This window comes from Lynx canadensis, chromosome B2, assembly GCF_007474595.2.
Source record: "Lynx canadensis isolate LIC74 chromosome B2, mLynCan4.pri.v2, whole genome shotgun sequence".
Classification (NCBI taxonomy): Eukaryota; Metazoa; Chordata; class Mammalia; order Carnivora; family Felidae; genus Lynx; species Lynx canadensis.
In genome coordinates, this window is record NC_044307.1 from 96,839,622 (window position 1) to 96,854,300 (window position 14,679).

The 14,679-nt window shown below is 36.7% G+C and overlaps 1 protein-coding gene across 1 annotated transcript in view; it reads left to right on the forward strand.

Moving 5' to 3' along the window:
* QRSL1 (glutaminyl-tRNA amidotransferase subunit QRSL1) overlaps positions 1–14,474 on the forward strand; it is a 35,807-nt gene extending 21,333 nt beyond the window's left edge. Inside the window, exons 6-11 of the mRNA XM_030316054.1 lie at positions 1,272–1,447; positions 1,538–1,650; positions 3,672–3,864; positions 4,404–4,521; positions 10,578–10,783; positions 13,806–14,474. Coding sequence (XP_030171914.1) covers positions 1,272–1,447; positions 1,538–1,650; positions 3,672–3,864; positions 4,404–4,521; positions 10,578–10,783; positions 13,806–14,026 — 1,027 coding nt within the window. The 3' untranslated portion in view covers positions 14,027–14,474. The remainder of the gene's footprint in view (positions 1–1,271; positions 1,448–1,537; positions 1,651–3,671; positions 3,865–4,403; positions 4,522–10,577; positions 10,784–13,805) is intronic.
* Positions 14,475–14,679: the final 205 nt, after the last annotated feature.

The following is a 14,679-nucleotide window of genomic DNA, read 5'->3' on the forward strand; positions in this document are numbered from 1 at the left end:
CTCCTCCCCACCATCTTAACCATTTTTAAGTGTACAATTTAGCATTAAATACATTCACGTTATTGTGCAGCCAGTCTCCAGACCTTGTTTAATTTGCAGAACTGAACCTAAGTACCCATTAAACAACAGCTTCCCATGTGCCCGTCCTCCCAGCCCCTGGCAATCACTGTTCTACTTTCTGTCTCTATGAACTTGAAGACTCTAGGTACCTGACGTAAGTGAAATTATTCAGTATTTGCACTTTCATAACCGATCTGTTTTACTTAGCATAATGTTCTCAAGATTAGTTTTTGCTTTTGTTTTTCATAAGAAAAACATGTACTCTGGAGGTAACTGGGCAAAGAAACGGACCCTTCATAGTTCAGTAATGCAAATACAAATATGAAAAATTATTAAAAAATGCACATTAACAAAGATTTTTGGTTTTTTAAATTAACCACATTTTAAGAACTTCTGGTACTCAGTGATGATAATGAAACATGAGACCGAATCTGATTCACTGCAGTTGGGAATATAAATTGGCAAAAGCCCTCTGACAAGTCATTTGACGATATAGATTAAAAACTTAGAATAACAGGCCCTATGGCTCATTAACTCTACTTCTTGGAAGCCAGCCGAAAACATATTCAGACGTATAGGCAAAGATTTATGTTTAAAGGTGTTTATTACGAAGTAATTTATTATGCAGTTATTATCGTAATTGGCAACAACATAAATGTTTAAATTAAAGTACATTTCTATCTATGATTCTAAATGAGGTAGCGGAAGGTTCTGTATATGAATTTCTGGGAGTGGTGTGTTTAGTTTGTGAAAACATACTGGATAACTGCCATGAAAGGAAGGTAAAAGATATGTATACATATTGATAGGAGAATGGGCTTTAAAATCCTGGGAATCGCCAATTGATAGGATAGAACATTATATATATTTTAACTTGTCAGTAATTTTAGTGATGTAGCAAAAGGCTCCTCATAAGCAAAAAAGAGATGGCAACTTGTAATTACAGAATGACCTGAACTATGAAAGAAAAATGCATTTTTAAAAAGTCTTGAAGTTAATATGCCAAAATGTTAACAGTGTTTGCCTCAGGTGGTAGAATATTTTATTTCTTCTTCATATTTTTCTACGTTTTAGAAATTCTCTGAGACAGTCGTGTCTTACTTTTGTGTAACCAGGGGCAAGTAAAGTTGAAAAGTATACACTTAAAAACAGATTCCAGATATAATTAGAGATACATCATTTTTCTAAAGAAAATTCCATTTAAATTCCAGGGCTTTAGGATCAGATACAGGAGGATCGACCAGAAATCCAGCTGCCCACTGTGGGATTGTTGGTTTCAAACCAAGCTATGGCTTAGTTTCTCGTCATGGTCTCATTCCCCTGGTGAATTCCATGGATGTGCCTGGAATCTTAACCAGATGTGTGGATGATGCAGCAACTGTGTTGGGTATTTATATGATTCCATAGAATTTCAAAACATTATAAATTTCACTGTAAAAACAATATGTCTGTCATTCCTAAGTATTTTTCCTCACAGGTGTGCTGGCTGGGCATGACCCCAAAGATTCTACCACAATACAAGATCCTGGTAAACCATTTATGCTTTCCAGCTTGACAGATGTGAGCAAACTATGTATTGGAATTCCGAAGGTATCTCTTCCCTTTCATTAGTTCACAGAAATACTGTCAGATCAAATACAGAGCCCAGGCCTAGGCAACAGACTGGTTGGGGTTGAATCCTGCTTATGCCACTTTTATTAGCTATGTAACCTGAGCACGTGACTTAATCTAAGCTCAATTTCCTGATCTACAAAATGGGGATAACATTTTTGATCTCAGAGAATAGTAAGGTTTCAATTTGGTAACATTGTTGGGATATAATATACAGCATGGTGACTATAGTTAGTAATACCATACTGCTTATTTGAAAATTACTATGCGAATAGATCTTAAGGTTCTTATCACAAGGGAAAAAAAATTCTTTAACTGTATTGTGACAGGTATTAATTTAGACTTATTGTGGTGATCATTTCTCAACATATACAAATATTGAATCAAACATTAAAACTCTCATAATGTTGTGTATCAGTTATACCTCAATAAAAAAAAAACTAATGATGCTAAGCAGGGGTCTATAAACTTTTTCTGTAAAGGGTCAGTTAGTAAATATTTGAGGCTTTGTGGGCCATGCAGTCTGTATTGTAACTATTTAACTCTGCCACTGTAGTGTGAAAGCAGCCATAGACCATATGTAAATGAAAGAGTGTGGCTGTGCTCTAATAAAACTTTATTTTCAAAAATACCTGACAGGGTGCTTGGGTGGTTCAGTCAGTTAAGCATCTGACTTCGGGTCGGGTATGATCTCATGGTTCGTGAGTTCAAGCTCTGCATTGGGCTCTCAGCACAGAACCCACTTTGCACCCTTTCCCCCTCTCTCTCCGCCCTTCCCTCTTATTTTTCTCTCTCAAAAATAAAATTTAAAAAAAACGTAAAAAAATATATCTAGCAAGTTATATCTGGCTCATAGGCCATAGTCTGCTAATTCCTAATGTAAAGGACATAGCCCAGAACCATTCCTTACATAGTAAAATCTTAATAAATATAATACGAATAATGATAGTAAAGAAGGTAACATTTATTAAGCCTTTACTATTTTATTACAGTAGCAATTGAGTAATTCATATATGAAAGTAAATACATTAAATTATTGACCTTTAAAAAATATTTTAATTTTAAGCTTACCAATAATTTTTTGGATAATTTTTTGTTGTGGGACACTGTCTTATGCATTGTAAGACGTTTAGCAACATAATTGGCCTTTACCCTTAGAGGTACCACTCCCACCACAGCATAACCCTACAAACAAAAATGTCTGCAGACATTACCAAATGTCCCCTGGTTGAGAGAAAGGGGATAAAATTGTCCCCAAGTTGACACCAAGTTGAGAGAAATACTTTCTTTAAAATTTTCAGTTAAGATCATAGCTATGCCTTCTTTTAAAGATTTAGAAAAGAGTACAGACCTATTTTAGAATCATAGATCCTCTACTTACCCACTATGTAACTTTAGGAAAATTGTTTAGTCTCACTATTTTTCATTAATAAAATGAAGGGTGATAATAACCTATATCATGGGATTGTTAAAAGCATTAAATGGGAGAACCTTTCCACTTATTTTTTATTAATGTTTATTTATTTTGACAGAAAAAGAGCACAAGCAGGGGAGGGGTAGAGAGAAAGAGAAAGGGAGAGAGAAAAATCCCAAGCAGGCCTCACACTGTCAACGCAAAGCCTGACACAGGGCTCGAACTCACGAACCGTGAGATCCTGACCTGAACTGAAGGCAGACACTTAACTGACTGGGCCATCCAGGTGCCCCAAATGAGAGAACCTTTGAAAGGCATCTAGCAGAGTATCTGATAATGAACATTTAGCAAATATAGCTTCTCCAACTAGTTCTCTAATCTTTAATATTGTCATATCCAGCTTATAAATAACTAGTACAGTGCTTGCCATGCCATAAACACCCCTAAATTAGTTCAGTCTTTCTAGCTACCTATCAGGAATTCAATCAGATTTTCTAATGTGTTGCCAAAGGTCCCGAAGAACATATTTTTATAAAACCATGTGTACAGATGTTCTAATTTCTGTATCTTGACTTTTTCCAATAAGGAATATCTTGTACCAGAATTATCAAGTGAAGTGCGATCTTTTTGGTCCAAAGCTGCTAACCTCTTTGAGTCTGAGGGGGCGAAAGTAATTGAAGTGTCCCTGCCCCACACCAGTTACTCAATTGTCTGCTACCATGTATTGTGTACATCAGAAGTGGCATCAAATATGGCAAGATTTGATGGGCTAGAATATGGTAAGATGGCTGTATCTGGGTTTTTTAAAATAGTTGCCTCAAATATTTGACAGTTTTACTTGTAGGGATAAGAAACTTATTCCCCGAGATAATGTTAATGATTTAGACAAGTAAACCAGTGAATCCTCTTGCCTTTGTCATTTAACCTTCTGCTTACCGTATTCCTTGTACATATCTCCGTATGTTTGGCTTCCCTCTCTGAACTGTGGATATTTTAAAGAAACAGTATTTTATCTTTGTATTCTCAGTCTGTCAAATGTAGTGCCTGGCACATGGCAGGAGTTCAGTAGTTGGATGGATGGATGGATGGATGGATGGATGAATGGATGAGGGAGTGAACAAATGATGTTTCCCTGTTGGTTATTTTCTCCTCTCAACTTGATCCCTGACTGGTTAGGCACAAGGCAGATAAAGAAGAGGAGCCACTAAGGACAGTCTTCCAAAAGTTTAGTATTGGTCACAAATGTGAATCTACACTTGCTTTTCAGCCAGAACTTGACTTCCTTTTCAAATGATGTTTACCTCTGTTTTGTTTTCAGGTCACAGGTGTGACATTGATGTGTCTACTGAAGCCATGTATGCTGCAACCAGGCGAGAAGGGTTTAATGATGTGGTGAGAGGAAGGATTCTCGCAGGAAACTTTTTCTTACTAAAAGAGTAAGTAATTAAGAATTTCCTCCATTCTTGAAAACTCAGGAGTAAACTCGCAATATGTCTATCAGGTATTACAAGTTGAGATATGCGCTAAAGAAGCAAAATTCTTATGCTTTGAATTAGAAATCACAGTTAAAGGCCTGCTTATAGTACTTTTGGTTCCTGGTTATTCAAACGCAAAAAAAAACATTGACACTTTAGCTAAATGATTAGTACAAAACTAGGTTTCCTACCTAGCCCTAAAGAATTTTAGCTTCATTAAATGTCCCCTGTTATTGCCACCTTGGCTTATTGTTGTTAGACACTTAAACAGGAAGTTACATTGGTATATCTCGAAAAATTGAGTAAATCAACTTGGTTTTCCCTTACATTATGTATCTCTTTGCTCCAAGAAAGAATTCTAAATTACTGGGGCTCCTACTGAGATTGTCTTCAATATAAGTTTATTCATCATCTCATAAATAGGATTCATCTTGCATACCACCAAGTCTGTCTAAGAGGACACTTTCTTGTGAAAAAGCAAGAATGATTGTTGTAATAAATACTTCTAGAGTTTTTCTACATGCCCTTAAGAACAGAAAGCATTTTGTTGTCTATGTATCCCTTCAGGGCCTATGCTTAGGATTGCTTTTTCCAAAAATATTATTTGAACAGCCATGATGAAAAACAGTATGGAAGTCTCCCAAAAAATTAAAAATAGAACTACCAGATGATTCAGCAATCCTACTTCTGAGTGTGAATCCAAAGGAAATGAAATCAGAGGAAATGAAATGCCTCAGAGCATTATTCACAATAGCTAAGACATGGAACTAACCTAAGTGTCCATCATCAGAAGGATGGATAAAAAAAATATGTGGTGTGTTTATATCCAATGGAGTATTATTTAGCCATTAAAAAGAAGGAAAACTTGCCATTTGTGACAACATGGGTGTATGGTGAGGTCATTATCCTAAGTGAAACAAGTCAGAGAAAGGCAAATACTATATGATCTCACATATACATAGAATTTAAAAAAAAAGCCAAACTCCTAGAAACAGAAAGTAGAATGGTGGTTGCCTGGGTCTGGGCCTAGGGGAAATGGGGAGATGTTAGTCAAGGGTACAAACTTGCAGTGATAAGATGAATAAGTTCCGGGGATATAATACACAGCATAGTTATTATAGTTAACAGTACTGTATTATGTCTTTGAAAATTGCTAAGAGCATAGATCTTAGATGTTATTACCACACAGACACACACACACACACACACACACACACACACACACACACATTGTAATTATGTAAGGTGATAGATGTGTTAACTAACCTTATTGTGGAAATCATTTCACAATATATACATATATCCAATTATCATATTGTACACCCTAAAAATACATAATTTTAATATGTCAACTACCTCTCAAATAAAGCTGAAAACAAACAAAAAAAACCTAAAGATGTTTGGTTATGTTCCATGTTAAAAGACCCTTTTCCTGCAAATCAAAACTACAATGTGATATTACCTCACAGTTATCAGAATGGATAAAATACAAGAGACAACAGGTGTTGGTGAGGATGTAGAGAAAAAAGAACCCTCTTACACCATTGCTGGGAGTGCAAACTGATGCAGCCACTCTGGAAAACAGTATGGAGTTTCCTCAAAAAGTTAAAAATAGAACTACCCTACTAACCAGCAATTGTACTACTAGGTATTTCCCCAAAGAATACTGAAACACTAATTCAAAAGGATACACATCCCCCTATGTTTACAGCAGTGCTATTTACAATAGCCAAGATATGGAAGCAGCTCAAGTTTCCATCAGTTGATAAATGGATAAAGAAGATGTGATACACACACACACACACACACACACACACCATGGAATATTATTTAGTCATAAAAAAGAATGAAATCTTGCCATTTGCCACAAGATAGATGGAGTTAGAGAGTATGTTATGTGAAAATCAGTCAGAGAAAGCCAAATACCCTATGATTTCACTCTTGTGTGGAATTTAAGAAACAAAACAAATGAGCAAGGGTGGGGGGAAAGATAGACAAACCAAGAAACAGATTCTTAATTATAGAAAACGAACTGATGGTTACCAGAGGGAGGTAAGTGGAGTGATGGATAAATTAGGTGATGGGGATTAAAGAGTGCACTTGTCGTGATGAGCATCAGGTGATTTATGTAAGTGTTGAATCACTGTATTGTACACCTGAAATTAATATAATACTGTATGGTAATTAACTGGAATTAAAATAAAAACTTAAAAAAACACAAAAATAAAAGACTCTTTTCCATATTGACCAGATGATTGTAATGATTTGAGAGTAGGAAAAGAAAGTGAAATACTGCTGAGAAATTTTCTAAGCAAAGACTTTTATGAAGCTGAAGATGTTACATTTGGCACTAACTGATGAGACTCAAATTGTATATCTCAGGGCACAAGTTGATAGACTGTATAGATCACTGTAACAGTATGAAAAGAAACTGATGGAGAGGAGTTTGAAAGCTTCTTCCATGGTCACCAGTTGGGAGTATTGACAAAAGGACGTGAGAATTTCTGCTGGTATCCCTGTCTTTTGAGTTCAGGCATTTAAGTCACCTTTTTTGTTTTGAGGGGTTTTGTTTGCTTGTTCGTTTGTTTTGTGAGGGGAAGATGGACATGAGTGATAGGAAAAATGGAATTTGGGTGTACTTTTTTTTAATCTTTAAAAGTCAATTTATGTGCCAGGAACTATAACAATTCCTAACATTTTTTTTTTCTTCATGTGGTAACTCAGTTTACAGTTTTGTCATTCTTCTACTACCGTGTGTTCAAAATCACAAATTTATTGAATTAGGAATCCATGGTTTATTTTTAATGAAAATAATTATTTATATTTGAACCCCATTTAAATCTGCTTTTCTTTTCTATTTGTCTTCAAATTGTTCTGTTCTTTTTTTTTTCAATATATGAAATTTATTGTCAAATTGGTTTCCATACAACACCCAGTGCTCATCACAAAAGGTGCCCTCCTCAATACCCATCACCCACCCTCCCCTCCCTCCCACCCCCCATCAACCCTTAGTTTGTTCTCAGTTTTTAACAGTCTCCTATGCTTTGGAAATTGTTCTGTTCTTTTAATCTCTTTTCCTGCCTTCTTTTATTTTTCTTTAAGTAATAACTTTTTTCTCAAAGAGATTTAAAACAAGGAAAAAAAGAGTCATTGATATTTGCCAAAATATTTAGTATTTCTGGTGTTTTTTATTCCTTTGTGTGGATCCAAATATCCATCTGATGTAATTTTCTTTCTGCCTAAAGAACCTTAATATTTCTTGTAGTACAATCCTGCTAGCAAGGAGTTCTTTCAGCTTTTGTTTATATGTGAAAGTCTTTACTTTACCTTTAATTTTGATAGATATTTTCTCTGAGTATAAAATTCTAGATTGATAGTTTTTCTTTCAGTACCTAAAAGATCTTGTTCTGTTGTCTCTTGACTTGCATAGTTTCTCAGAAGTCTGTAGTCAGTCTTATCTTTATTCCTTTGTGTATAACCTTTTCCCCTCCCACCTGTGGGTGATTTTATCATTAGTTTTCAGGAATTTGACTGTGATGTCCCTTGGTGTGGTTTTCTGCATATTTCTTCTTGTTGAGGGGTTTGTTTAGCTTCTTGGATCAGCTTCTTGGGTTTATAGTTTTAATCAAACTTGGAAAAATTTTGGCCATTATTTCTTAAAATATTTTTTCTGCTCTCCCCCTTTTCTGGGACTCCATTTGTATGTGTGTTAATTTGTTTGACGTCATCCAAGAGCACTAGTGGCTCCATCCTAGTTTCTTTCTCTCTTTTTTAGTCTTTGCACTTCTTTTTGTTTTTGTTTTTGTTTTTGTTTTTTTAAAGTGTTTATTTTGAGAGAGAGTGTGTGTTGAAGGGCAGAGGTGGGGGACAGAGACAGAGGATCTGAAGCTGACTCTGCACTGACAGCAGAGAGCCTGACACAGGGCTTGAACTCACGAACCCTGAGATCATGACCTGAACCGAAGTCTGATGTTTAACCAACTGAGCCACCCAGGCACCCCAGCATGCTTCTTTTTGTATAGGTTCTATTCATATCTTCAGAATCACTGATCATCTGCTGTCGCATCCAGTGTTGTTTTTATATTTTGTATTTTTCATTCCTAGAACTTCCAAGTAGGTTTTATTTCTTCAATTCCTTCATCATTTCATGTTTTCTTCTATCTTCTTGAACATATGAACATATTTACAGTAGCTGGTTTAATGTTCTCATCTGCTAATTCCAACATTTCTGTCATTTCTGGATGTCTTTATATTGATTGGTTTTTACCCCCTAGTTTTTGGGTCTTATTTTCTGCTTTTTAGCATGACTGGGCATTGTGACTTTACCTTCTCATTTGCTGGATTTTTGTTGTATTCCTTTAAACAGTGTTGGGCTTTGTTCTGGGATGTAGTTATTTCGAATCTGTTGGATCCTTTCAGGACTTCCTTTTAAAAATGCTTTGCTAGGATGAGTCCAGAATGGCCTTTAGTTTAGGTTAATTTACCTCTACTGTAGGCAATACCCTTGAAGCTTCTGCCAGACGCCTCATGTATTATGAAGTCTTTCCACTTTGGCTGTTAGGAACACACACTATTTCTAGCCCTATATGAGCTCTTGGAATTGTTTGATTTTTCAGTGGTTCTTTCCCCAGCTTGAGAATTTCATCTCCTACAAGCACAGATCAGTACTCAGCCAAAGACTGGAGGGCTCACTGCAGATCTCTTGAGCCCTCTCTGTGTGGTACTTTTCCTATTCAGTACTCTTCCCTACACGTTCCAGTTGTCTTGGCCTCCCTGAACTTCCAATCTTGGTCTCTTTAACTTTCTGACAACTGCCCCCTGAAACTTGCATAGGTTCCTCCCGTTTGAGCTGAAGCCTGGAAACTGCCTCCAGGCAGTTCTGAACTCCCTCTCTTGAATGCCTGTTGTGTAGTATCTGAAAATGGTTGCTTTATTTTGCCTAGTTTTCTTTTTTTTTTTAATTTTTTTTAACGTTTATTCATTTTTTGATAGACACAGAGCATGAGCAGGGGAGGGGCAGAGAGAGAGAGGGAGACACAGAATCCAAAGCAGGCTCCAGGCTCTGAGCTGTCAGTACAGAGCCCAACGTGGGGCTCAAACCCACCAACTATGAGATCATGACCTGAGCCGAAGTCGCATGCTCAACTGACTGAGCCACCCAGTTGCCCCTATAGGATTCTTATAGCACATTTTTGTCTTTATTGTATTTGGTCCCCAGTAAGACTGGAGTAGTTGTATACATTTTTACAGGTGAGAAAACTGAAGTTTAAAAATGGTACTTTTGCCAGCCTTTCTAATTCACTTCAGGAGGATCTAAAGAGTGCTTTATTTTTCCCTTTCTTTGCATGATTGACTAATAGTCACTTTTGTAGCTGGCTAATTCTTAATCTTTTCAGTAGAGTAAGCATCTTTTCATGAATTTCAGATTCCCATTCTGGGGGGTGTTCCTATCCATAAAATACAGAATTGCAGACACTCCAGTTTATCTTTCCAGAGCCTGTCTCCTTGTGTCTAATTATGATGGCATATTAGAATTTTGAAAAATTTCAAATTCTTATAATAATGAGTTATCATTATACTACAGGTGAAATAAGACATTTTGATGAGGGTAAAATTCAAATAAGCCTCCAAAGACCTAAGTTCTGATCTTTCCTTTACCACCACCAATCCATGTAATCTTTGGAAAAGTCATTTGACTGCTATGCACTTGATTTTTTTTTTTTTCACCTGAAAATAAATGTTCTGGTTTAAGGATGTCCATGGAAGTGTTAATATTTTGTGATTAGATGTGTAGAATTGTATCTAGCGGTGAATTCTGATTAAGCTCCTGATACAGATTTTTAGAATAACAGCACACTTGAACAAAAATCATTTTTGTGTGTTGTTAGGGATCTCAGCGGTGCCTGCTTATAAAGGTCAAGAATCCAGTCACTGTTTAACGAGCCTTATACATGAAAATTGATTCAAAGAAATAACAAAAAAAAATCCTTAAAATATCACCTATTCTTTTTCCACAGAAACTATGCAAATTATTTCATCAAAGCACAGAAAGTGAGACGGCTCATTGCTAATGATTTTGTGAATGTTTTTAACTCTGGAGTGGATGTCTTGCTGACCCCCACCACCTTGAGTGAGGCGGTGCCATACCTGGAGTTCATTAAAGAGGACAACAGGACGCGAAGCGCCCAGGATGATATTTTTACACAGGCTGTAAATATGGCAGGTGAGGATCCTTTAGGAATGTTCTGGTTTTTAGACTGGCATCTGGTCTTTAACTTAGATTCTAACTACATTGTTCTCTGAAGGCAACAGCTTGTCCTTCTAGAATGTTTAGGGGTGCATGTATGTGTGTATGTGTGTGGTGTGTGTAATGTTTAGGCATGCATGCACTTGACCCACCATGCACACGCATATTCAGAATCAGTCCCCTTAACAGCATAATTTTAACTTTACTTTGGAAATTTTCAAACCTGTGGAAAAGTTGAAAGAATGGTATAATGAGTACCCATATGTCCTTTGCCTAGATTCATTCATTTTGCCTCATTTAATGTCTCCTTCCTCTCTTTCTCTCTGTATACACACACACACACACACACACTTTTTTTTAGCTGAATAATTTGAAAGAAAGTTTCAACATCATGATACTTCACCCCTAAATACTTTAGCATAAATCTTCTAAAAATACAAACATTCTCCTGCATAACCACAATTTCGTTATCATATCTAGGAAAACTAACATGAATATAATAATATTCCAAACAGTCCATATTTACATTTTCTCAATTGTACCAAAAATGTCTTTTATAAAATTGTTTTTCCCCTGATATATTACATTTGCTTATCTAGCAAATGTAATCTAAAACAATCTAGAACAATCCCTAGTTCTCTATGTTTTTGGTGTTTTTGTTTTGTTTTGTTTTGTTTTTTAGGGCTACATCAGACAGTGTTATAATTTTTGTTTTAGTCATCAAACATAATGTAGAAAACTCAAGAAAAGGAAAGCCTGTTCTATTTCCCCATACTTTTATCTACTATGTTCATTTCTCACTGGCATATAGAGTCTTTATTTTATCATATCCTTTTTGTTTAAATTCCTTTAGCTCTTCTTCTAGGGTAAGTCTGCTGGCAACTAATTCTCTTCACTTTCTTTCTAAGAATGTCTTGGTTTCCTTTCATGTTTAAAGGTTATGTTCACTGGATATAGGATTTGGGGTTGACATTTCTTTAGCACTTAAAAAATGTTATGCTACTTTCTTCTGGTCTGCATAGTTTCTTTTTTTTTTTTTTTTTAATTTTTTTTTCAATGTTTTTATTTATTTTTGGGACAGAGAGAGACAGAGCAAGAACGGGGGAGGGGCAGAGAGAGAGGGAGACACAGAATCGGAAACAGGCTCCAGGCTCTGAGCCATCAGCCCAGAGCCTGACGCGGGGCTCGAACTCACGGACCGCGAGATCGTGACCTGGCTGAAGTCGGACGCTTAACCGACTGCGCCACCCAGGCGCCCCAGGTTTGCATAGTTTCTGATAAGAAATGCCCCACCTTCTAAATTTTTTTTTTAATTGACATTGACTTTTTTTTGAAGAGTCTAGTGCACTTGCCCTATAGTATGTCCCATCCATAATCTGGTTTTGTCAGATTGCTTCCTCATGATTCGGTTGAGTCAAACAACTGTTGCAGAAATACTATATACTCTTCATGTCAGGAAACAGTTCATGTCAGTTTGTTCCACTTTTAGAGACTTTAAGTTGATCCCTTGGTTAAGGAGAAAATTGCCAGATGTTTTCCTTGTAAAGGTACATTGTTCCTTTTATCAATTATAACCAATTGGGGAGCTGATACTTTGAGATTGCGTGAACATCCTATTCCCCAACAATCTTTTTTTTTTTAAGTTTATTTATTTTGAGAGAGAGAGTGAGCAAGCATGAGCAGGGGAGGGGCAGAGAGAGAGAGAATCCCAAGCAGGCTCCATGCACGGAGCCCCATGGGGGCCTCAATCTCACGAACCACTCATGACCTGAGCCAAAATTAAGAGTCAGCACTTAACCGACCGAGCCACCCAGGTGCCCCAATAATGTTGAACCCAGTTTTAGATCTGTTGATGATCCTTGCCTAAATTATTTCTTAGAGAATTACAAAATGTTGATTTTTCTGTTTCTATATATATTAGCTGGCAGTCTTCTCTAAAGAATAGCTTTCCCTTTTTTTCAATTCAATGTATTGTAAAGAGTTACTGTCATTATTGGTTTTGATGTTCAAATTGTCCCAAATTTGGCCAACAAGAGCCCTTTCAAGTTGCATATATCCCTTAGACCTATGCCCATTAATTTCCTAAAAACTTCCTCTTTTATGGCATAACAAGATATCCCAGAATCTTTTACTTTCTCTGCCCCAAACCTGGAATTAAAACTACCCTGAGCTACCATTTCTCATATAACAAATTGGCCAAAATTCAAAAGTTCAACAACATACTCGATCAGTAAGTCTGTCAGGGAAAAAGCATTTTGCCAATGGGAGTTCAAAATAATACAACTTTTTTGGAGGGGAATTTGGCAATGTCTAATTACATATGCATTTATCACTTGATGAAACAATCCCTTTTCATCTGAGAAACTTTCAAGAATACTAAAAAACATGTACACAAGGTAATTCACCGGGGCATGGTATGAAATAGCTGAATACTGAAAACAACCCAGATGCCCAATCATTGAAGATAGGTGAATAAATTATGGCACAAACCACATAATGGAGTGCTATGCAGCTATAAAAAGGAATGAAGGAAGTCTTTGTGACCTGATACACAGTGATTTCCAAGATACACACACACACACACACACTCACACACACGTATATACATATATATATATATATATTTTTTTTTTTAATGTGTATTTTTGAGAGAGAGAGAGCACATGTGTGTGAGCAGGGGAAGGGCAGAGAGAGAGGGGAACTGAGGATCCAAAGCCAGCTCTGCATTGACAGCAGAGAACCTGATGTGGGGCTCAAAGTCACGAACCAGAAGATCATGACCCAAGCTGAAGTCAGATGCTTAACCAACTGAGCCACTCAGGCGCCCCTCTGAGATATATTGTTAAGTGAGCAAAGGAAGGTACAGAAGCACGTATATCATACAATTTTTGTTATTTTTTTAACCTCATCTGTCTTGTACCTACGAGCACTGGGAAGCAGAAGTCCACTTCTTACGATGAAGAATTAATCAATTCGTGGGTTTCCTTGTTTTCTTCAGGATTGCCAGCGGTGAGTGTCCCTGTGGCACTCTCAAACCAAGGGCTGCCAGTAGGACTACAGTTTATCGGACGTGCATTTTGTGACCAGCAGCTTCTTACAGTTGCCAAGTGGTTTGAAAAACAAGTACAGTTTCCTGTTATTCAACTTCAAGAGCTAATGGATGATTGCTCATCAGTCTTTGAAATTGAAAAGTTAGCTTCTGTTTCTCTAAAACAGTAGTGATACATATAGCATACAAATTAAAATAACTTGAAAATTTTGTAGTCTGGAGAAGTCAGATGATCTTGCTAAATTCCTATAATTTGGTTCATTGTCAACACAGTCATTCCTTGGACTCACTTCTTAAAATTCTTGTGATATAGTTAATTAATTATAAATCATCTGTCAACATTTATTAAGTATCCACTAAGTGTAAAGTACAGGATTTCTACATTAACACAAGATACATGTTCCTGAAAAATGATGCATTCTGAAAAAATGTTCATTAATAAGAACAGAGCTTAGAGTAAAAGTAAGCTTAGGGATAAACCTCTCAAAACTTGTACATCTTTGTAACCAAAGTGCTGATAAAAACTGTGTAATTTGTACCTCCAGAGACAACCTGAACAGCCAGGCAGACAGGTAGTTGAACATGTGGTGGAGGCTGTCCCAGGAGATGTTAAAAATGCACAAAAACAATAAAATGGGAGTATTTGCTTCTGAATTCTGAACAAAGGAGGTACAAGAGGAGCTCTGAGCACTGGAGGAAGTGCAACCTGCTGGGGCCCAGAGTCATGCAGGACTGGGGGCATGCCTCTCTGGGGAAAACCACAGGTGCAGACACTCTTTATTTCTCTAAAAATAGAGCTGCAATGACTGAGAACTTTCTCCTT